The 22,573-nt window shown below is 42.1% G+C and overlaps 1 protein-coding gene across 1 annotated transcript in view; it reads left to right on the top strand.

The window, feature by feature from the left end:
• Nucleotides 1-22,573, top strand: part of LOC137431618 (uncharacterized) — a 96,199-nt gene that overhangs the window by 52,244 nt on the left and 21,382 nt on the right. The window contains exons 17-29 of the mRNA XM_068123141.2: nt 486-536; nt 789-830; nt 1,179-1,275; nt 3,894-4,022; nt 4,464-4,723; nt 5,344-5,490; nt 5,599-5,702; nt 5,855-5,986; nt 6,249-6,366; nt 14,104-14,204; nt 14,362-14,451; nt 19,071-19,149; nt 19,849-20,019. Of these exons, the coding sequence (XP_067979242.2) occupies nt 486-536; nt 789-830; nt 1,179-1,275; nt 3,894-4,022; nt 4,464-4,723; nt 5,344-5,490; nt 5,599-5,702; nt 5,855-5,986; nt 6,249-6,366; nt 14,104-14,204; nt 14,362-14,451; nt 19,071-19,149; nt 19,849-20,019 (1,521 nt within the window). The remainder of the gene's footprint in view (nt 1-485; nt 537-788; nt 831-1,178; nt 1,276-3,893; nt 4,023-4,463; nt 4,724-5,343; nt 5,491-5,598; nt 5,703-5,854; nt 5,987-6,248; nt 6,367-14,103; nt 14,205-14,361; nt 14,452-19,070; nt 19,150-19,848; nt 20,020-22,573) is intronic.

The raw sequence follows: 22,573 nt of genomic DNA, 5'->3' as shown, positions 1-22,573 counted from the left end.
CGGGCCAAAAAACGATATATAGCATGATATTTCAAAAGATTGTGGATGACTTGTGAAAAAACTAGGTGGATGAGTTGGTTGGCTTACAACAAGCCGATTATTAAATCTCTTAGTTTTGTAGTTTTTTGGGGGTTTTTTTGTATACAAGATCGAGGCTCGTGTAAGAGCCAACATTAATCACAAAAAAAACAAACGGACACAAAACATACAATAAAGGGAGCGGGAGACAAGATGGGGAGAGAGAGGGAAGCACACAAGTACTAATTATAAAAAATTTAGTAGTTTAAACTAGTTTAGTAGTTTTAGTAGTTTAGTCTTGGTCTTAGTAGTTTAAACCCTACCAAGTGCTGTTCTGGTCTCTTCAGGTAAAGAGAGTTTGAGCAGCAAGGTCACTTAATGTTTACCTTATTCAATATATGTGAGTTGTGCTCAGTCCTACATAGTTATGTCCAACCTCTTCCCAAATGGCCTTTCATTTGTTTCAGTCATCAAATTGGAACAGGATGCTGGCACTGCTGGAGATGGACACAAGACAGGTTGGTAATGAAGGTTACCAGAGTTCGTCTGAATTTTCCCCACACATTCAGCCCATTTGAATGCAAGTGGCCTCTCTCACTATCCTGTAAAGCATTGAATTAAGGCTAACTTTTTATGGGCTCACAAATTCATGCCCGGATCCCATTGTTTCCTGGCCCATTTTAACAAGGTGGACTTTATAATCCAGAAACCTCCCTATAAATCAGTGAAATGCGTTCTCATTGTTTTATTGCTTCTGTTCTTGGGAGCAGACCTTGAAAGCAAGACAATCTCTTCTGTTCCCATTTCTCCAGGTGAGTTGGGGTGTGACCTTGTGCAGGCTGTCTTCTAACTTGGACCATTTTCTCTGCCTTTTTTTAATCACCTATTTTTTTGTAATTCCGTATTTTTTAACCGCAATTACTGTGCTTTTATATCTTTCGGTTGAACTCTAATCATACATTTTATTAATGACTGCCATAATTTTAATATCACTTTTCCCCATCAGTACCTGGCACGTGCACTTGCGCCTTCTTTTTAATGTTTGATGTATTTGGCATTAAAAACTGAACAATTTGTAATGGAAGCACACTGTTTGCCAGGTGTTCTCAAATTTAACCTGAACCTTTTGCCCTTATATCCACCTCCTCCATCTTTGGCAGTGGTAAAGTCGGGGTCTGTGCATTGTATTATCCAACACTTTGAGAGTTGCAAGGCGGAGAGTGGGGATGAAATCAAAGGCACTGCTCAGTTGAAAAGGTGGGCTCATGCAAGGGCACATGTAGCCGTTGTTATGATGGAGGTGTGTTTTGATTTGTGAGGTCCTATTATGTTCTGGTGTTAAATATTTAACACAATCACTTATGTTTTGTAATTGGTTCACGAGTTATCAAGTGACCACTATATTCGTCATGGGTGTGCGTCTGTCTGTCAGTCTGTCTGTCCGCAGCATAACTACCTGATGATATCATCTGATCTTGATGAAACTTGGGTGGGAGGTTGATATCATGATCTAGTTGTGTTCTGTATAGAGTGTGCGTATTGCGCCCATTGTGGGTGGAGCCACGCCCGAAAAAGATGTCTTTTTAGGGGGTAATCGAGTTCAAGCTACATCTTCTCCGAGGGAGTTGGTGGAATCTGAAAGGGGTTTCAGTATTTGGTTAGGCCAATGTCATGTGTCTAGCCCCACGGAGCTCGATTTTTCATTTTCGCCCCAAGGTCAAGGTCACAAGGTCACGAAATTTAGAAAAGTCGATTTTTGATGGTTTTATTACATTGTTCGCTTCCTGATAGGGTGAAATGTCGTACATGATCTTATATTATCACATACATCATGAAATACAAGTTTTCCAACAAATTTCAGAATCTTCGACCTTTGACCTTTGAAGGTCACAAAAGTAAAATTTTCAAAGTTGTCGGAATCTAACCGAATTTTCGGTATTTTGTAGCTAACTAACCTCATAACTGATTATGGTCCCGATTTGATGCATCAATCGTCGATGATCATGATGATCGACTTGATAGTCCGTCCTTTGTCATTGAATACCGCTCGCTCGTGAACCATCGTCGTCTCCTGACTTGTTAGAATATTACAATGCCTTTTGCCTATTCATGCTATATACCCATTTGCTTTTTTATCATGCACATTGCACTTGCTTAAATAATTTTAAATTTATCATTGCTTAGTATTTTTAAATTGCTTAACATTTTTGTTAATCTTTTTAACATACATTTTAAATTATTCTTTTTTCTTTCTCGATTTCTTTGTCTTGTGCTGTCAATTTTTTTCACTAAAACAGAGGTTGATGATCATAAAAGACCTGAACAATAGACGTGGAAGGTCAACAATTGATGACTGTGGGAAAGGGGGTGGCAGGGTGGGAAGAGGGAGCGGTAGGGGTTAGAATTTACAGGCCATTGCCGTTTATCTTTCAGCAGAAATAGTATATTGTTTAAAACTGGATATAGATCGGTACCTAGAATCATGGGAGAATGGATATTAGTAGGACTGGTAGTTAGCTTGAGTATGGACGGTTGATTTAATGTTATTGTGGCAGCGTGAGTGAATTAATGCTCTGGTTATTGTGGCAATATACAAACAATAACACTCTTTTCAAAGAAAAATCCAAAGAGCTTCACTCTTGATCTTCGGATTCATTGCTGTGAGCGACACTCTCAGGCATCTTGGACATAATAACTGAGCAGTGCCTGGCTAGCACAATTGGTTCACAACATTACTATTGGTGAAGTGCAAAATAATTACATTAATGAACAGGATTATTATTAATTAAATTGATATATGTGGGAAAATTATATGCCCAGACCAGGAATCGAACCCAGGTCCTCTGGTGAATCTGCCATCTGAGCTATCAAGGCGACACTGACCAAGCATGCAATTTTTCCACATATAGAATTTCCACTCTCTTTCCGTTACTGCTTCCGTTCGCTCGTGAACCATCGTCGTCTCTTGACTTGTTAGAATATTACAATCATATTATCATTGCTTAGTATTTTTAAATTGCTTAACATTTTTGTTAATCTTTTTAACATACATTTTAAATTATTGTTTTTTTCTTTCTCGATTTCTTTGTCTTGTGCTGTCAATTTTTTTCACTAAAACAGAGGTTGATGATCATAAAAGACCTGAACAATAGACGTGGAAGGTCAACAATTGATGACTGTGGGAAAGAGGGTGGCAGGGTGGGAAGAGGGAGCGGTAGGGGTTAGAATTTACAGGCCATTGCCGTTTATCTTTCAGCAGAAATAGTATATTGTTTAAAACTGGATATAGATAGGTAGCTAACCTATCTATATCTAACCATAGGATATAGATAGGATAGGATATAGATAGCTAACCATAGGAGCACCAATGGCGTGGTCATGAGAGGGTCTTCCTCTAATGGGGGGACAAATCCATGTCTGCTATTACAAACACCACTGTGGGCGTAGAAACAATTACATTAATTAACAGGATTATAATTAATTAAATTGAAGAACACTGGAACGGTTCACCAGATGACCTGGATTTGATTCCTCGTCTGGGCATGCAATTTTCCCACAAATATCGATTTAAGTACAAAATAATTGTAGAGATTTACTTGCATTGTTGTACAACCAAACTGCATTTTAATTCTGTTCGTGATGATTCCATTAAAATTAGGTTTCTTGGTCCCTGGATTCTGCATGGATACATGTGATGTGTGGTTGTCATGACTACCATTAAAAAAGTAATCCAAAGCAGAAATAGATACTTGTTAACTGGTTGTTGTGTTGCCTAATCAAATACAGTTTTGCCATGAAAGAGTAGACCTGAAATTTGAAGCCTCTAAATCCATATGCGATGATGTAGTCGAACTACGCCCTCCGTTCCCCCATAGGTCTGTGAGCATACAGCGTTCTGAGAGCTTGCAAGAGAGACAGCATTTAAGGCCAGATGCTTCCATGGAAACAGATGGTCCCCGTCCTTGTTCTGCTTCTTCTTCTTCTGCATCGAGCTTGTCAGCTGGGTAATAACAATTTATTAATTATATCATAATAACTTGCAATATTTCACACATAATAATAGTATTATTGTGTAAACATATTTATTATTTCATTATTGCTCCGACACATAGTTAAGCACAAGTTACTTCATGCAAAATGCTTTATTTATATGTTCAAACGAGTATACAATGGGATCTGTTGGACTACAAGAGCTTCTGCCATTCGGTCAAAGTTCATATTCTGTTTTCCAAACATAGGACAAAGGAGCTTATTAAATATGATCCTGAAAATAAATTGCTACTGTTTCTGCAAAATAACTTTGTATTTGAAACGTGTCAGTCGTCTCTGATTAATAGATTATTTAATGTATACAGTAATGAATAAAAGGAACATCTTGTCCGGATGCAGAATGGGGACTTTATTTCTAGCATTATGCATTCCTTTTCATTTCCTTTCCATTACAGCTCAACGGAACTTGCATCGTTCTCCTCCCTTGACTTCTTGACTCCACCAACACCATTCCCTCATTCCCTTGGCCAGCCATCTACCCTCACTTCCTCACACTCGGTCTCACCCTCTGAGTGGCCGGAGGGTGAGGGCGAGTGTGAAAATGAGGGAGGGGATGATGCCGGGGCGGAGATCGAGGATTGGCGAGCAGGCCTCCCACCTGAGCAACTACGTCGCCTTAAACCCCGAGAACTCAAGCGTAGAGATGTAATTCACGGTATATTCCTCGATGCTCCCTTTGGCTAAGAACCCATGTGTCCACTAGTGGGTGGTCCGTCGGCCACTCTGTCAGTCCGTCATGCAGAAAACAGGCATCCATGTGCACGAGTGCTAAACATTTTAAATCTGGACCAACATATGTTAATGAACAGCACTCCATGCTTAGAGTGCGCTTACATCGAGCTGTTTTGCTTGTTTTTGCACTTAGGTTCTCTGATACTGGCATAGCGTTTTGCAAAGCATGTTTTGTGAATTGCTGAACATGTGATAACTTGTGCAAGGAAGAACTAGTGCTTGATTTATTTTCGTGTTTCTGAAGGCTAAGCATGGAGTTTATGTGTAATATATAATGTATAGGCTACATACTGGATCTGATTGTAATCTTGCCATTAAGAATATAACAGCTGTTCAAAAGAACTGATGAAAACGAAATCCAAACATATCAACGACTCGGCATGCATTGGGTTATTTTGGCCAATTTGGCCAATCCAAACATATCAAAATGGCCAATTTGCTGTATCAATGGAAAACTTTTGGGGGGAGGGGGGTGGATTTTGCAAGTATCGTGCTACGCATGACGTCTTCTTGTTTATTTATTTATTTATTTATTTCCCTCAGAGTTGCTACAGAGTGAGAAGCGCCATGTTTCCTCCCTCCGCGTGCTTTCTTGCGTATTTCGCAAGCCACTGCTGTCCTCGAGCACTATGGCAGAGCTTGAACCTACTGACTTCTTTCCAAATCTTCCAGAACTTATTGCAGTCCATGGTTAGTGATAACATGACTACGCTTGTCACTCCAGTCATGTGACATTGTTGTGCAGCACATCTACCAAACACATTGTGTGTCACTTTCATATTTGCATATTTTTTGCAGAGAGATTTGCCCGTGCCTTACGGCGGGCCTGGATGAGGGAGAATGGCCAATCGTGGAATGACAAAGAAACAACTCATGGTTTGCCTGCCACTCTGCTCAATCAAGTTGGTTCCATGCTTCGTATTTGTACATTTGTATATTTGTCAATGTCATGCTGCTTTAATTTACCATTCTTTGAATCTCTTCCTAACCCAGAACTTTTAACGATGGTCATAATTTTTTACCTCTGATTACTGGGGGATATTTTTCCTCCCAGTTTTCTCCTAATACTCGTGATGGAATGGAGTTTATGGAGTTGGCAGTGAGGTTCTGTACCGACATGGCGCATTTCCCCGTGCAATTGAAGCACTTGCAGAAAACGAGCAAGGAGTTCAATTCTATAATCCAGGTGAGTTGTTGTTTACGTGTCTACCCTGGGGTTAAACTGATGGAGTTTGTTTTCGAGTAGTGACCTGTCGGCGTTTTTTCAGTGACTGGTTCACTACCTGGAAGCTGTTTTGTTTGCTAATTGTTAAGGATAGTGGGAAAAGTGGTGGAGAGGGGCTAATTCACAGTTTTCCACTGAGTACTTTAGTTTAGATGCCATTTGTAAATCACGTGGTACACATTGCATGCATGGCATTAATTGTGCAAAATGCCTGGTTTAATAGGAGGCAGAATCGAGTCCGCAGTGCAAGCGGCTGCGACTGCAGGATTTTCTGCCCATTGAGATGCAGCGATTAACCAAATATCCTCTGCTCTTGGATAACATCACCAAATACACGCCAGGTAATATAATATAAATGGACTCATTCCAAGTATTTTCCTTTTTTGTTTTAAATAGTATTAAACAATTCATGCTTGCAAGTGACCAAATGGTACACAGCTGGTAGCATTGTCTTCTTAGCTCAATTTGATTTTAAACAGAAATCAAGGCTCATGGAAGAGTCAAACAACAGAGGTACTAACTTGAAGCACATTCTCCAACATGTGTGCATACAGCTCTAGCTTTAGTGTCATCAAGGGTCTAAAGCACATTGATCATAGTTTATTAGTTAGCCTCGCCTGTTCCTGAATGGATGGGATAACCTCTTGTAATTCTGTGTGTCGGTAAGGGACTGTGTTTACATACAGATACATTTCAATGTAAATTGAAACAGCTTGTCAGACATGTGCTGAGGCAGTGAGCTGCAGTTACCAGATTGAAACACGTTTTCTTAAAATCCACAAGACGACACCAACTGGAATTTAATAAATACATTAACAGTAAACGATTATTGATGAAGGGTAATTCCACCATCACTCACCGTTACGTTTATGGGCCGTGAGGCTACTTTAGCCTCTCACAACTTAGGTTTAATCGATCAATCGGAATCAAAACCATCACACAAAAACTTAGGACTAGAGTCTACCATTCTCAATAGGGTGAAGAAAAATTCTACTTGTTCATTCACATTTTTGAAACGTGCATGCCATCAGTTGGCGCTCATGTTACAAAAAAAAAGAAACATGGAAATTTTTTGCGCAATTTTCCTGCAGAAGTCTCCTCAAACTGTAGTCCTTACCACAGAAGTACCATTCCTCTTGTTGGCATACGAGTCATAGCAAAACATCAAAAACCTTTTTTTATTAAAATCTTCATATATTTTACGCAGGAGAGGAGAGGCATATAATTTTGAGTGAGGTTTTTCACCGATGTTACATCACTCACGTTACTTCCTCTTTTCACTTTCTAACATGAGATACAACAACACAACAACAACATGCATTTTAAGGCCATTTTCCCTGCAAGAGCAGGGGTTAGCCTGACATGAGATGAGATCTAACATGAGATAAAAACATTAAAATCGTAAGGCACATAAGTTTATGACGACCATTATTCAAATCATGATGCCCAAGTCAACATTAAATAGAACAGCACTTGGTAGAGCGCATAGCTCCACCAGGCTGCACATTTTACATTTTGTATCCAACTGTTTGTCGTAAAAGGCGACAAACAGGGTTGGCAGCAGGAAGGGCATCCGGCCGTAAAACATTGCTTCAAAAAGGGGACCAACAACAACAACAACAACCACGGTGCCCCAAAAAGGCCAACCCCTGCTTTGCGGGGAAAAATGGCCTCTAAAGGTTTGTTTTTTGTTTTTTTTCCAACTGAAAGTCTGGATCTGGATTCGGACCTGAACCAAAATCTAAACGGCTTGTTCTTGTCATGTAACCAACTCATTCACCAACTTTCGTCTATATCCGTCCATAACTTTTTGAGACATCGTGTTACATATCGTTTTAGCCCAATCTCTCAATGGTGAAGAATCACTTTAAATTATTCTTGCGTTTGTGGGGGTAGGCATGGCATACCTTAGGAAAGTTAGAATAGTGTGGGTTTACAATGCTCCGTATGCCACGAAGAAGCCATCTCAATGTACGTAAGTAGGCCGTCTGTCCGGGTAAGAGCGTTTGCATGTCGACATAACGGGCGTGCGTGGCTTTGTGCTAATTAATTATAGGGCTTAAAGATTAATTCCCCAGTGTGTAATTTGCCTTCTGTGGTCTTTCCTTTGGTTTTATTACATTCGACCAGCCAGGAAATTGAGGGCTCTGTAAAACAACGATAGAGCTGTAATGGGACTCATGCGCTCTCAACGCCGCCAGGGCCGATAGAAACAGCATTTGCCGATCGGCAAGGAACGACGTCATCCAAACATTCCCAAACAGAGATTAGACTCTGCCCCCTCCCCCCCCCCCCCCGATGACTCGTAACGGGGAGGCCACGCCCTGGTCTTCGTGACTTGTTAAGAAGTCATGGAGTGATGATTGAGTAGCACTTGGTGATTGGACAGAGTGTGACATCAGCGTTGGAACATTTGAGAGCTGAAGGAAAAAAGACGCCGTCTCGCCCTCTTTGGCTCTTCTCTTTGTGCTGGCGGTTGTTGGAGGAGGTTACATTTTCTCTTTGTTCTGGCTTGGTTGCGGGCGGTGGCACATCTTTGGCTTGTGTGCGCTTGTGGAAAGAGACTGAACAAGAGAGGTCCAGGGCAGTCGGCATCGTGAGAATTACCTCACGTTGGGACATCGAGGAGCGCGACTCCGCGGCAATTTGTGCGCTTCCCGTGAGGTGGTTTGGAGGCGACGAACTTCTGCAAGCCCTCGGTTGAACTGCAAAGCTGAGTGCCGGCCGATTACCAAATCATTTTATTTTCTTTTATTTCTCCCTGTGCCTGTAATTGAGTCTGTGTGGAGGGTCCCTCACCTTAGCCTATTACTATTAGTTTTTACCTCAACATTTTTCTTGTGCTTGCATATTTTCATGAAATCATTAGTTGTTGATTTTCAATTTATTGTCTTGTTTTGTTTTTTTGTTTGTGGATTCGGATGGAACCCAGTGTCGGCCGTCCGATCAGGAAAGACTTTGAACCTTCCCGCGCGCGCGAAAAGATAAACCCGCCAAGTTTGAAATACACCTCGGAGTTAAAGCTCGTTCTGGTCATTTGTCCTCTTGGGATGTTAACCCTGGGGACGCGACATTATAGTATCCGGATCCAGATCCGGGTCTTCACTAAAATCGCATCAAAATGTCCTTGGCACACACCCATCCTGTCCACCAAGTGTTGTCTGCATCCATCCATAACTTTTTAAGATATCCTGCTCACAGACAAACAGGGGAGGAAATATAACCTCAGTCCATCTTTGGTGGTGAAGGTAACGAGGACATTTTTGTATCATTTGTGTCATTTAAAATGAACATTTTGTAACTGTATATGCTGTGGATGCATTTTAACACATTAGTACCTTTGCGTACAAATTTAATGTACTAGCATACATGTACTGTATGTGGAAGCTTATAAAATACGATGACGAGGATGTGGTTATAAGATTTCAAAATTCGTAATATGTTGTGAAATGGGATAACTAATGCAAGTCTTCTTAAATTGTCTAATGGTTTCTTTCATGAGATAAATTGTGCAAGAAGACCTCAGCCTTGCACTGAAGAACGGAGCCTCATTGATGATCCAGGAAAGTGGAAAATCGGTCAATGGTTTACATGTTACTGTAGTTCTGACTTTAGGCATGCAACTATTTTGAGGTTTTCAATTACTATAAAATAAAGTTGAGTACATAGTTTTGTAAAGTTAGAGTTGATTTATAGCATCCTTTAAATATGAATGTAATGCTTTAGGCCTAGCCGTTACTATTAAATAAGCAATTATAATTATTGTGAGAAACAGATTTATGAAAATAACCATGAGACCATACACGTATATACCTCTTTTGGGTATGCATGATCAATGCTCATGGAAGACCGAGAGTAGAATGAAATGGAAAAGAGGAAACACCAACATCAGAGTACTCGTGAGAGTGAGATCAAGGGGAGGGAGAAGGACATGGGGTGAACAAGCTGAAACACAGCAAGAAGAGAAAGGGGAAAGCGGGGATTAAACAGAAAAGGAACAAAACAACCGACAACTAACAAATAAGAGGTGAGGGAGAGAGGGGAAAAACCCACAATACCCTGGAAAAAGGGAGTGCTTCGGATTGGGGTCATTTGGAGTGAATGAGATCAAGTGTATGGATGGGGGATTATATAGGTTTTTCAGACTCAGATCTACTGTAATCTCTACACCCTGGTAAGGCTCCACATTGTTCAATTCTTTGTCTTATTATTCCTGCAATACCTCATCATGCTGTGGCTAACCAAGCTGTGCATTGTTTATCGTTTATGCACCAGTTGATGATTTATATGCACTAGTATAAATGCATTGCATAAATTACGCCATATTGCCTTTCTTGCCACCATTAAATATGGATCTGTTTTCACCTCCATTGGCATGATTTAATGATAGCTATTTTATTGGTAACTTTGTGAGGAAAGTATATTTTCGCAAAGAGGGCAGAGATTGATAGAAATCCGTGTTCTTCAATATGCAATGCAAGAACATTTGTAGACAAAGATGTGCAAATTCTGGCTTGAAAAAGGAAGTTACTGTATTGGTTTTCCACAGTTTACACACACACACACACACACACACACACACACACACACACACACACACACACACACACACACACACACACACACACACACACCTACACACACACACACCTACACACACACACACAACAATAACAATCTACATCGGAACAAACTGAATAAACATAGCGTTACGTGTGTCCGTACTCTTTATTTCATAATTCTGTTGCTATTTGTTTAAAGAGAAACCTCATTTTGCCTGGAAGAAATCACTTTGATCCGTTTGCCGAGCGACTGGACGAGCAGTTTGCAAAGCGGTTGATACAGAGCATCTGGCTTGGCAAGCGATAGCAAGTTGCATGCCAACGGAACACAACAAGCAAGCTGATTGCTAACAGAACACACCAAGCACGCTGATTGCTAACAGAACACACCAACCAAGCTGATTGCTAACAGAACACACCAAGCACGCTGATTGCTAACAGAACACACCAAGCAAGCTGCATGCTAACATAACACATCAAGCAAGCTGATTGCTAACAGAACACACCAAGCACGCTGATTGCTAACATAACACATCAAGCAAGCTGATTGCTAACAGAACACACCAAGCACGCTGATTGCTAACAGAACACACCAAGCACGCTGCATGCTAACATAACACATCAAGCAAGCTGATTGCTAACAGAACACACCAAGCAAGCTGCATGCTAACAGAACACACCAAGCATATATATATATATATATATATATATATATATATATATATATATATATATATATATATATATATATATATATATATATATATATATGTATGTATGTATGTATGTATGTATGTATGTATGTATGTATATTGTTGCGGAGATGAGGACTGTATTTTTTTTGATTGTGTGCTGTACTATTATTATTATTGTTTATTCTGCGCCCCCCTACCTCCGGAGCTGTGTAAAGGTGAAAGGGCATCCCATAAATTAGTCCACAAGCATACACATCAGCCAAATAATAGAATACCTCTGTTTGATAGTTATCTCTTATGTGTTTTTTAGAGTAAGGCTGTGTCTCCCATTAATTGAAATACTCCATTGCACCAGTGAAAGAGATAGATTCCCTTCATTCCCACTCCCAACACTTCCATTCCCCCCTTTTCATCAATTGCAATTCGCATTGCCAACTGCATGTTGGGCGGTTTTCCCTTCATCCGCCATTGACCACGAGGCAGGTTGGGGAAGAAAGGCGGGTCCCCACCTCGTCAGAGAGGGGAGGAGTGAGCCAGCCCCACTCGACCAACCATGAACAAGGGGTTTGGCTTGAGAGGGCGGGGAGAGAACGTTTGGGGGAGGTTCGCAAAGGTTGAGGGGCGTGGCCTATATAACCCACGGCGGGGGTGTTCCCAGGGGAGATGCACTTTGAGTTGAGACAAGGAGGGACGAAAAAGAGCTGGGTCATCAGAGCAAGAGCGCGTAAGGAGGAGAGAACCCGTCACGCCAGACCCCCCCCCCCCCCACCAGCGCATCGGCTCCACCAAGCAGCTCCGACCCGTGCTCCCGCGCACACGACAGGCCCGGTGGCATCAGTGGCCGTCGAGGTCCAGCCCGACGTCCCGTGCGGGATCAAGCTCCAGCCAGCTCCGTGCCGTCCCCCCCCCCCCCCCCCCCCTCCAGCCACACACCTCCTTCCAGCAATCCACTCTGCAATTCCCCGCGTGAGTCAGTGTCTTTGTTTGTTCTGTCCTGGGAATAAGTTAAGTCTGTATAACTATAAGCTAGTATTTGCACTGTGTCACCTGCGTCTTATGTGTTGTAAATAAACCTTGATTGCTCCTTTTTGCTTGTGTAAATAATAAATCCCATTACTCGTCTGTACGTCTTCTCGTTTTATTCCTTTTCCTCTTTGCATTGCGTCGTTTTAGTCTTTTCCCTCATTGAGCAGCTGCGGTGCGATCCGGCCAACGTTTGGGCGGGATCGGGTTCTAATCGGGGAGTAACTGTTCGGACGCGGTAATACCAACCGCTCGGTAAAATAACATCTTTAATCCGCGTCTGTAACAATATATATTGTCGCGTGACTACCTTGTGTGGTGAACACCTTCGGGTAGCACAGATGACCAAATAAGCTGTTCCTCCGAGGCGTTCATCAAATGGCGGAGAATACGTGTGGGGAAACAAGAGGGAGGGGGAGAAACCGGAGCGCTTACCTTCACGGTCCCACCGGCAGTCTCCAAACCCGGAATTAAAATGTACAAAAATAACAGGTTTATTAAATAAAATGCCAGTACAAAGAAAATGCACGGTAAACTAAATTCCTAACTTGAGGGACCCTCCACACCAGACCAAAACACGGACAAAGGGAAATATAATGATTGTAAAAATAAAAGGTGTAATTTTATTGCACTTAGCTCAACTCGATCGGTGTGTCTCGCCAGGAATTGTCAGTCGTCTCGGGCCTTCGTGGTAAAACACGCTCGCTCTTCCGCACAGCGCTTGGGCAGCAAAAACCAGACCTTGCTGTGTGTCGCGCTCATTTTGGGCCTTGCGCGCGAATCAAACGGGCCGCGCCTGTCCACTCGCCGTTCCTGCTTGGAGACCTGTGGTTCCCAGTCCGTGGCTCTTCCTCCTTACGGTCAACAGCAAGATGTCGGCACACGGCCGTCCACGATGAAATCCAAAATCAGAGAAAGGCCAGAAGGGCGTTGATGCGGAGAGAGATAAAAATGCGACCGTTCACCAACAAAGTTCAAAACGAGCAGGCACAAGAGGGAATCGGTCAGAGCGAGGAGCCAAGGAGAAGAGAACAGAGAATGCCCGCTAGCGCGTCAAGCCAAGAAGAAGAGTGAAGAGGAAGCACGAAGAATGAAGAGAAGAGAAGAGCGAAGAAGAAGCGCAAAATGTCCGCCAGCAAGGCGCCCCTTTATCACCCAGGCTCTGACGTCATCCTCATCCTCCTCCAACCAGTCCGTGCCAACTCGCCCGCTCCAGAACGTTCTCGCTGACATCATCCTTCCACCAATCCCCGAGCACCTCGCACTCCCTCTAACCAAACACTGCTCTTGGGGCCATGACCCTACGGACCTGCCTGCTTTGTGCGTCTCCCAAGTCGGGTTGTCAGCGGTAGGGCTCGATGCTTGACTTCCAGTAGGTTTTTATTAACAGTGAGGTGTTTAATGGGCGATTTCTGCTGGTGTCTATTGTGTGGTGCCAAAAAGGACATAGGAAATAAATTACAGAGGTAACGACATACAAGGGATAAATTACCCATAATCCCTGAGCTAATTAACATACCCCCACTCCTCGTAATGGGGACGAAGATGCACTTAATCCGAACACACGGTCTACCGGATCCCTACTTATAGTACATCGAGGTGGCTCTTCTTCTTCTTCACGACAATCGGAGCATGCTAATCTATACGAATCTACCTGGACTAAAGTACCCCTACCCCCACAAATGTAACAATATATATCACTTCCTTTGATGAATGCATTTGATTACTTATTTTTTAATTTGTAATTACGTATAATGCATCATTTTAAAATTTGCATTGATACATTTATATCTTACAGAAGGTGATGCAGGTTGTGAAGCGCTTCGTAGTGCTACGTCATCCTGCCGTGACCTTCTAGTCAGGGTCAATGGTACAGTGAAAGAAGTGCAGAATGAAACGGTGAGGGATTGCAGCTAAACTCATTTTGTAGAGGTCACCAGTGATCCACATACAAAATGTGCCACAGAAACAACGGCATGGATTAGTATTCGGTTCACACCTGTAAGGTCTTATTGGAAAGGTTTTTCCTTTACATTGTATTGTGTATGTTCCTCAGCGGCTTAATGAACTCCTCTCACACCTGGATCTCTCGAGCTTAGAAAAAGATACAATGGGATTGGACGAAAACTCCCTTTCACGTCTCAAGGTAAGCACTCCTCTGTCGTTGTCTCTTGCCATCTTTTAATACCTTAATCACAGTGTTGAGAAATAATCTTAATTTTTCCAGAACTCATTTATGATTCTTTACTTTCATTCATTTAATTATTCATTTTGCATGCTAATTATTTTCATCGTTTTTGTTTCAACAAATCACCTGTGGTAGGTAATACAGTGGAGTTTTAATGGTAGATAATACAGCAGAGTATATTATATTATATAAGATAGAAATGGCTGTCCGTTCGTCCATTTCGTGGTTACGCTGATTGGTTGTTGTGAGACTAGGTGCAATGTGATTGGCTCCTGGCAAGATTGAATAATGTATTGTATAGGCTTATTAAAAGCTGATATTCAAAATCTGATTCCATATTTCACGATCGGAACTCATGGCCTAAATAATAATGTCAAAATGTAGAGTTAAGTCGAAACAAAATTAGGATCAGTGATTTTTTAAAGGAAAAAGCGATATTTTTTAGTTTTAAAATTAAATAATAGGCTTCACGAGACGTGAGGCAAAATGGCTCCAACATTCATTTTTTCACTCTTTTTAAGGTAATTATTGTATGTCTAATTTTATTTTACATCGGTCACGATCTGTTTGGATTCGGATTCTACTTTTATTATACATTTTTAACGTATAGTAATAAATACCGGTACAACATGGAATCCATAGTTTGTTTATTAACAGTTTGTTAAGGTACATCCTCAGCTGACAGACAGGATGACCTCCAAGGTACCCTCACTCACCTCTAAGCTGTCTAGCCTGGGTTTGAATCCCGACCCAGCTATGAACTATCATCCTGGTGTTTCACAGACAGGGTGATTCATAAGTGTGCGTGCCATCTCTCGGATGAGGTTGAACTGGGCATCCCATCTGCTTTCATTAGTTGGTGGACGTTAAAAGATCCCATGGTGTCCTTCACGAAGAGTAGGCGAGCTATCGCCGGCACACTGAACAAATTACAAATTCCTACCCAAACTACTGCTGGGAAGGCAATGGCAAACCACCCAGTATAACCATTGCTCAATAAGCTGCCGTGGCAGCACAGCCGCTCTGTAACGCGTATGGTACATTAGATGTCAAATAAGGTAACAACTGAATAGCAAAAGCAAAAAAAAAAAAACTGAAAAGGAAATGAAAGCCGTTTAAAAAGTGTGGGAGTGAGTGAGACAGGGGAGTGGCAGAGACAGAGGAGGGAGCGGGAGTGTTGGAGAGAGGAGTGGTGGAAAGAGGGGAGTGGGGAAGGGACAGGGGAGTGAGTGGGGAGAGGGAGGAGTGGGGGAGAGATGGGAGAGACAGGGGAGTGGAGGAGGGAGGAGAGAAGGTAGAGGGGGATACTTTTCTAGCTTGAATGCCCTGGGAGCTTTCCCAGAAGATTGCTGTGACTGCCACTACAGATGACACTGAACTATTTATGGCAAGTATTGGATGGCTGGACCACTTCAAGAAGCGTAACGACCTCCGCCTCGTCGTTGAAGGAAGAAAGTACCATCGCAAATATCTGGCAGCATTAACCCAACTATACAATGAGTATACAACATATTGTTTCATGTAAAGGAGGGGTTGGGGGTGAGGGAGGAGGGAGGAGGGAGGAGATCTATAGCTAGACTGTAGTAAGTGTAGTATGGTCCGTGTGTCGTGTATGGTAGATTTCCATGTAACAGGGACCTGTCAGAGTAAGTTGTTTGTTATACGTGGTGCTGAGGTAGCGTATAAAAACCACCTTAAGAGGCCATTTTTCCCCGCAAGCGGGGGTTGGCCTTTTTCGGGAACTGTGGTTGTTGTTGTTTTTCGGTCCCCTTTTTGAAGCAATGTTTTACGGCCGGATGCCCTTCCTGACGCCAACCCTTTTTGCCGCCTTTAACGACAAGCAGGGAATTACCAGTGAACTGGTACTCAATTTGCCGACCTCGGAAGGATGACAGGCTGAGTCAACCCCCCTGGCGTTAATTCAGCGATTGACCGGGATTCGAACCCAGGATCCTAGGATCCTAAGCCGGCACCCTAGCCGCTAGCCCAACACCAGGGATCACCAGGGCTGAGGTAGCGTATGTGTAGCGTATAATTTATCGCCAGCTTAGACATTAATTTTGTGGGCGTAAACACCTCATGTATGTATGTAGGCGGGGCTATGTGAAGATTTTCCATTAGAGGCACACGTCACTTGTGCGAAAATCCATCACGATCTGTCTAGCCAGTGTGTGTCAACCATGGTGGTGTAGTGTGCTGTGGTGCCGGAAGTGCCAACGTGCATTTAATTTTACGACGTAGCCCATAGGACAATGCCGTCTACAACAGTGTTTGTCTGTCCATATGTCCTCACAAACGTACACGAATCAGAGCTGAGGATCTGGTCACATGACAGGGGAACAGCATTTAGTAATCACTACAGTTGCATGTTTTACTAAATGGAAGTATAATAACCTTCTGTGGAATGTTTGGGGTCCCAGCAGGTGTCGAAAGCTCGGTAGGGGGTTTCAGAAATACCTCCATACAATTATGATTTTAAAATGGACTTTGCACTTGAATGCAGAAGTGAACAGATGACAACAGTTCGCTGGTTTTATATCTCGATACAATTATAGTTTGATATATTAATAACATGGTATTAATTTGTGATTGGAATGATGAATGATGCTGTTTGGAATGAAAATATAGAGAACGTGCTGTCAATGCCTGAAATTGGACTGAAGGTGGCACAGGAATGTGGAATTTATTGTCCCCCGTCGCACCGCGGAGCGAAAAGGGGACTATGGTTTTCCCCTCCGTCCGTGTGTGCGTCCGTCCATGCGTGCGTGCGTCCGTTCGTCTGTGCGTGCGTGCGTGCGTAAGCGAAGGACCGAATTCTAATTTGGTGTGTGTGTGCAACCCACGTCAAAATCCAAGATGGCCGCCGCCATGTATGTCTGAACCTTGTGAGCGAAATATCTTGAAAAATAAACGAACTACTAACTTCTAATCTGGTGTGTGGGTGTACCTACGCATAAGGAAGAACGCTATTGAAAATTGGGTTGCCACGTCAAAATCCAAGATGGCCACCGCCATGTATGTCTGAACCTTGTGAGCCGAATATCTTGAAAAATAAGCGAAGCACCAACTTCTAATCTGGTGTGTGGGTGTATCTAGGCACAAGGAAGAACGCTATTGCAAATTGGGTCGCCACGTCAAAATCCAAGATGGCCACCACCATGTATGTCTGAACCTTGTGAGCGAAATATCTTGAAAAATAAACGAACTACTAACTTCTAATCTGGTGTGTGGGTGTACCTACGCATACGGAAGAACGCTATTGAAAATTGGGTTGCCACGTCAAAATCCAAGATGGCCACCGCCATGTATGTCTGAACCTTGTGAGCCGAATATCTTGAAAAATAAGCGAAGTACTAACGTCTAATCTGGTGTCTGGGTGTATCTAGGCACAAGGAAGAACGCTATTGAAAATTGGGTCGCCACATCAAAATCCAAGATGGCCACCTTGCGTTTTCCACTTTGTCAACTCGCATCACTTCACCGACGGGGGACCTAGGCGTAACGCTTGTTGGTTCATCGTTTGACATTCGCCATATTTTTACCCAAGTAATTCAAGAACCGGCTGTCCACGTCTAAAGTCAAAAAAATTGATACATTCTTTTCTAACTGCTAACTGGTATCTCCACCCAGGTCATACTATCCTCTTCAACTAAAATATCAAACAAGTTCAGCTACACTGTTGTTTGACTTTCGGTGTTGTTTTATACAGCATGGCCAAAATTGTTAAACACCCCATTGAGCAATTTCCTGTTGTTGATATTTAAGAATATAAACACAATGGCCATTCAGTGTTTGTCATTCAAGCATGAGCAAATGCAAGAGCAAGGCTGACTGACAGGGGCTGTTGGGTTAATAAAATATAAAAAATTCACTGCTCAGCCCAAACATCATGGCCACATGCCGGTAAAGGTGGCGTCTCTCGGCATGTTGGGGCAGAACATTAGCATGCTTTCAGAGAATAGGCAAGGCTGGTGTTTGCTTAACAGATAAGGTGGCTGGCTTGAGGTCTTACGGTCCTGAGCTCGAGCCCCTGTCCTGCCGTTGAATTAACACCAAGTGGGTTGACTCAACCTGTCATCCTTCCATGGTTGGAAAAATGAGTGCCAGCTTACTGGTACAAAATATATAACGGGTGTTGCATCAGCGGCACAGCCATGCTTCCAGAAAATATGCAGCCTAGCAGCCACAGGCTGCATACGAGCTACCACCAGAGAATAGGCACAACTCTCCATATGCATTGAGGAAATAGGGGAGGAAATGCATCTTCCCACTTGCTTTTTCTTTTCAATTCTTGTGGTACTGTATTTTGTATTTTGTCTTTCTTTATCACCTCGATTTTTCCTCCATCCCCTGCCCCCCACCTCATTGTACTTGATTCTCACTTTGTTGGTTGCATAGCCGCACCCCTCCCACCACCCCCAAATGATGTGACCTACAGGTCAAACCCATAATCAATTATCGGCCCATTACGCATGCAATGCGACCTTCATACAATGTTTGATTTCTTTTTTTTTCATCATGTTTCCCCCACTTTGACCCTACTCCATTTTCCATTCCTGACCTGATGATTGATGCAGAAGCTGCACTCAAGCTCCTCCGAACGCATGTTGCACGAGGGCTCACTTTGTTGGAGGTTCGGCCGTGAAAAGCCCATAGGTACTACAGCATCTTTAATTGTTACTTTTGCTGCCGTTATTATTGTTATAATTACTTAGTTTATTGTAGTTATCATTATGGACCATCTACATAAAACAAAAGTGGGTGGGGGGGGGGCTGATGGGGGGCGGGGTGGCGTTGAGTGTGGGGGGGGGGGGGGTATATTTAGGAAAGTGGAAAATTGAAGAGGATATATATTATTTAAATGAAGGGGCTATATTTGAGAAAGGAAAGTGGAAAAGAAGGTTCATTTGGAATAAAATAGAGTAAAAGAGTGGATGGAATAGAGATGTGTGCGGCATATGATGGTGGGGTTTGGAAGACTAAGCTATTGGGGAAGGGGAAGCATTCTGCCATTTCTGTGGATGTAATTTTAGGGTAGCCGCCTAATTTTAAGATAGCACTTATTTTTGTAATCAAATTGGTTATTTTAGTTACATATTGTTGTAAATTAAAGAATATGGATACATATCTTCAATATTATGACAAATGCATGTTTGAAATCATGATTTGAGAAAGCTTGTGTCATTGATTTAATGGACTTGTACTTTTGTATCTTACTGTAACTGCTTACATTTTACTGGATAACAAAACGTTTTGCAAATGATGAACTAGAGTACATCACAAGAGCAAACCACAAATGTTCCCTCAACCTGATAACCATCACCACCACCATCACCACCCGCTCCCCTTCCGCAGATGTGTGCGGAGTACTGCTTGAGTGGTGCTTGCTACTCTTAACAAAGCAGGACAATGAGCGGTTGGTGTTGAGAACGTACACCCGTCCACCTTCAAGGCCAACTGACCCCCCAGCACAATACCACCCGTTAATTCCTCTGCAGAAAGCCTTACTTCGGGATGTTGCAACGGGTAATGGCGATTGCGCATGCTTGCATTTGTTTGTTATGGATTGTTTGTCAAATAATTATTTAGCCACGGTGCTATTCAAAGCATGATTTTATCAAATAAAACTGAATAAGACTGTTTACCACTGTGGGGAATGCGATGCAGCTTACATTTCTAACGTTAGCCTTTCGTCAGAGCAAAGTGCATTCATCAAATTGACAAAAGAGGATGAATAAGTTATTTATGTATCCATTCACTCACAGAGAGTGATGTTACAACAAGATGTTACGATACCACTTGTACTGTGTGGGTTATCTACACTGATGCACTGATGTTTTAAACAGAAATTGCTCACTCTTGTTTAGAAACAATGAATATGGTGAATTGTGCAGTGTTTCAAACCATGAGCAACTATCATGGAAATTTGAAAGATTCTTGTCCCAAATTTATAGTGTTTCATTAGCTTTTATGGTAGAATTAAGATACAACTGGAACCCAGCCATTGTTACCCTCGCCTGAGAATAGGGTATTGCATTTGAGTCCGTTTGTTTGTTTGTTTGTCTGTCTGTCTGTTTGTCTGTTTGTTTGTCTGTACAGAATAAATATGATTTTCTCTGCAACCGTTGGTCCGATTCACAGGAAATTTTCACCACAGTGGCAACTCCACCTGTATAATTTTTAAATCATAATTATGACGTCATACGTCACGTGGTATGGCCGCCATCTTGGAAAACCTGAACAACTTTGCATCTCTATATCTCCAAAAGCGCTGCATATAAAAACATTGAGACATGGCTCATTGTAAAGAGCTCTCCATGTGGCATAACATATGTTAATGATGATGTCATACGTGCCTCCATTATGGCGTCACAATTCGACAAGTACAAAACTTCATCTGATTAAGATGAAATTTCTTGAGCATCATCTAGGGATAAATTGGTGGAGGAAAAAAAAAACGACGACGTTATCGGTCACGTGGTTCGGCCGCCATATTTGTTTTAACACAACAGCCTTAAAAAAAAACACTGAAAACACGTCCTGGCGAGGGTCTGCAATCTCTGATTGCTCTTTCTTGTTAGTAGTTGTAGTCTCAGCATGTCATCATTGTGCTAGTTAACATATATATATATATATATATATATATATATATATATATATATATATATGTATATATATAAAGGTATATTTCTTGGTCTGAGATCAAGTTGAAAGAAAAATGTAAAATAATAATTGGGAGGTGTGTGTGTGCGTGCGTGCGTGCGTGCGCGCGCACGCGTGTGTTAATGTCACATTAATTACCGGCTTTTTTATCCAGAAGGTGAATATAAATCTGTCACTTTTACTTAGTATTTGATACGTTATTAATACTAGCAGAGTAACCCACCTTTCAGGCGTTCTTCTTTCAAGCGTGCAATGCATTCTTCTGGCACATCCCTTTATTTGGGCAGTGTATAGGCAAAATACCACTGTCTCGATCGCTCCCAAAAATAAAAATAACCTGCATTACTTAAATGAAGCAAAAACATGTGTACCGCTTGTGTGCATATGTAATACTTTGTGGTTATATGTATAGCTCGGATAGTAATTCCAACTGCGCTGGGCCATAGGCTGACAACAGAGGCCTAAAGTCCAAGGCTTGAAGTTCAAGGCCTGAAGCCTGAGGCATGTATGTACTGTCACCTTCACTCGGCTCATGATGCCAATTGGCCCCGAGCTTTCGATATTTGAGGATCCTTTTAACAGTCGCTTTGGTTGTTTTACACAGAACAGAAAACTTGTAGGTTGGGCATGGCGATTGTGAATGACACTTCCAAACATGTCTTAGGCTTACCAAAATGGTGGACGTATGATTTATTTTTTCAGGTACAATTGTGGCTGGTGTCAGGCCAGCTGTCCAACCAATGGGCATAGAGTGGGCATACAAACATACACATACAAACACTTGTTCCATTATATATAGATCATAATGTGAAATTTAGTCTTATTCAATAATGAGCAAGCAATGCCAGCTCTGATCATTTCAAGGATTTTGGAGAGAAGTTGCACCGTTATTTACTTTTGTATGAATCATTAAATGCAGTCACTCCATATGAAGTCAATTGTATGGAATCAATTACTGAATTTTTCTGCAATGCACTCCAGAGCATAGTGTTTGTGGAGTTTTGTGGAATGCACAGGCATTTGTGGAATGCACAGGCATTTGTGGAATGCACAGGCATTTGTGGAATTTTTGGCTTAAACCTCAAAAAATATTTGTGCTGCTTTTCACATTGGTTTTAATAGAGTCTTAAGTGAGGATATTATCTTTTGCTCAACAGGCATTAATTACAGATGGAAGCTTTATTTGTCTCTACCACTCATGAGTTTTCTTTTTGTCATAGCGATAGTTTTGTGTTTTGAAATGTGTGTGCGCATCTGTGGACGTGTGCATGCATATTTATGTTCTGATTTGTATTCTCCTATCTCCATTATCTAGCATGTTTTAGCCCCGCCCATTCCCAAAGGGACAGGAGAGTCCATTGTAATCAGTCTGTTTCAGTAAGTGTGTGAGAGTGAGTCTGCATGCAGATCCTCTTTC

The sequence above is a fragment of the Myxine glutinosa genome, chromosome 7 (assembly GCF_964187855.1).
Source record: "Myxine glutinosa chromosome 7, kmMyxGlut1.1, whole genome shotgun sequence".
Classification (NCBI taxonomy): domain Eukaryota; kingdom Metazoa; phylum Chordata; class Myxini; order Myxiniformes; family Myxinidae; genus Myxine; species Myxine glutinosa.
Note: the sequence above shows the minus strand (reverse complement) of the source record. Positions and strands in the feature narration are given on the sequence as shown.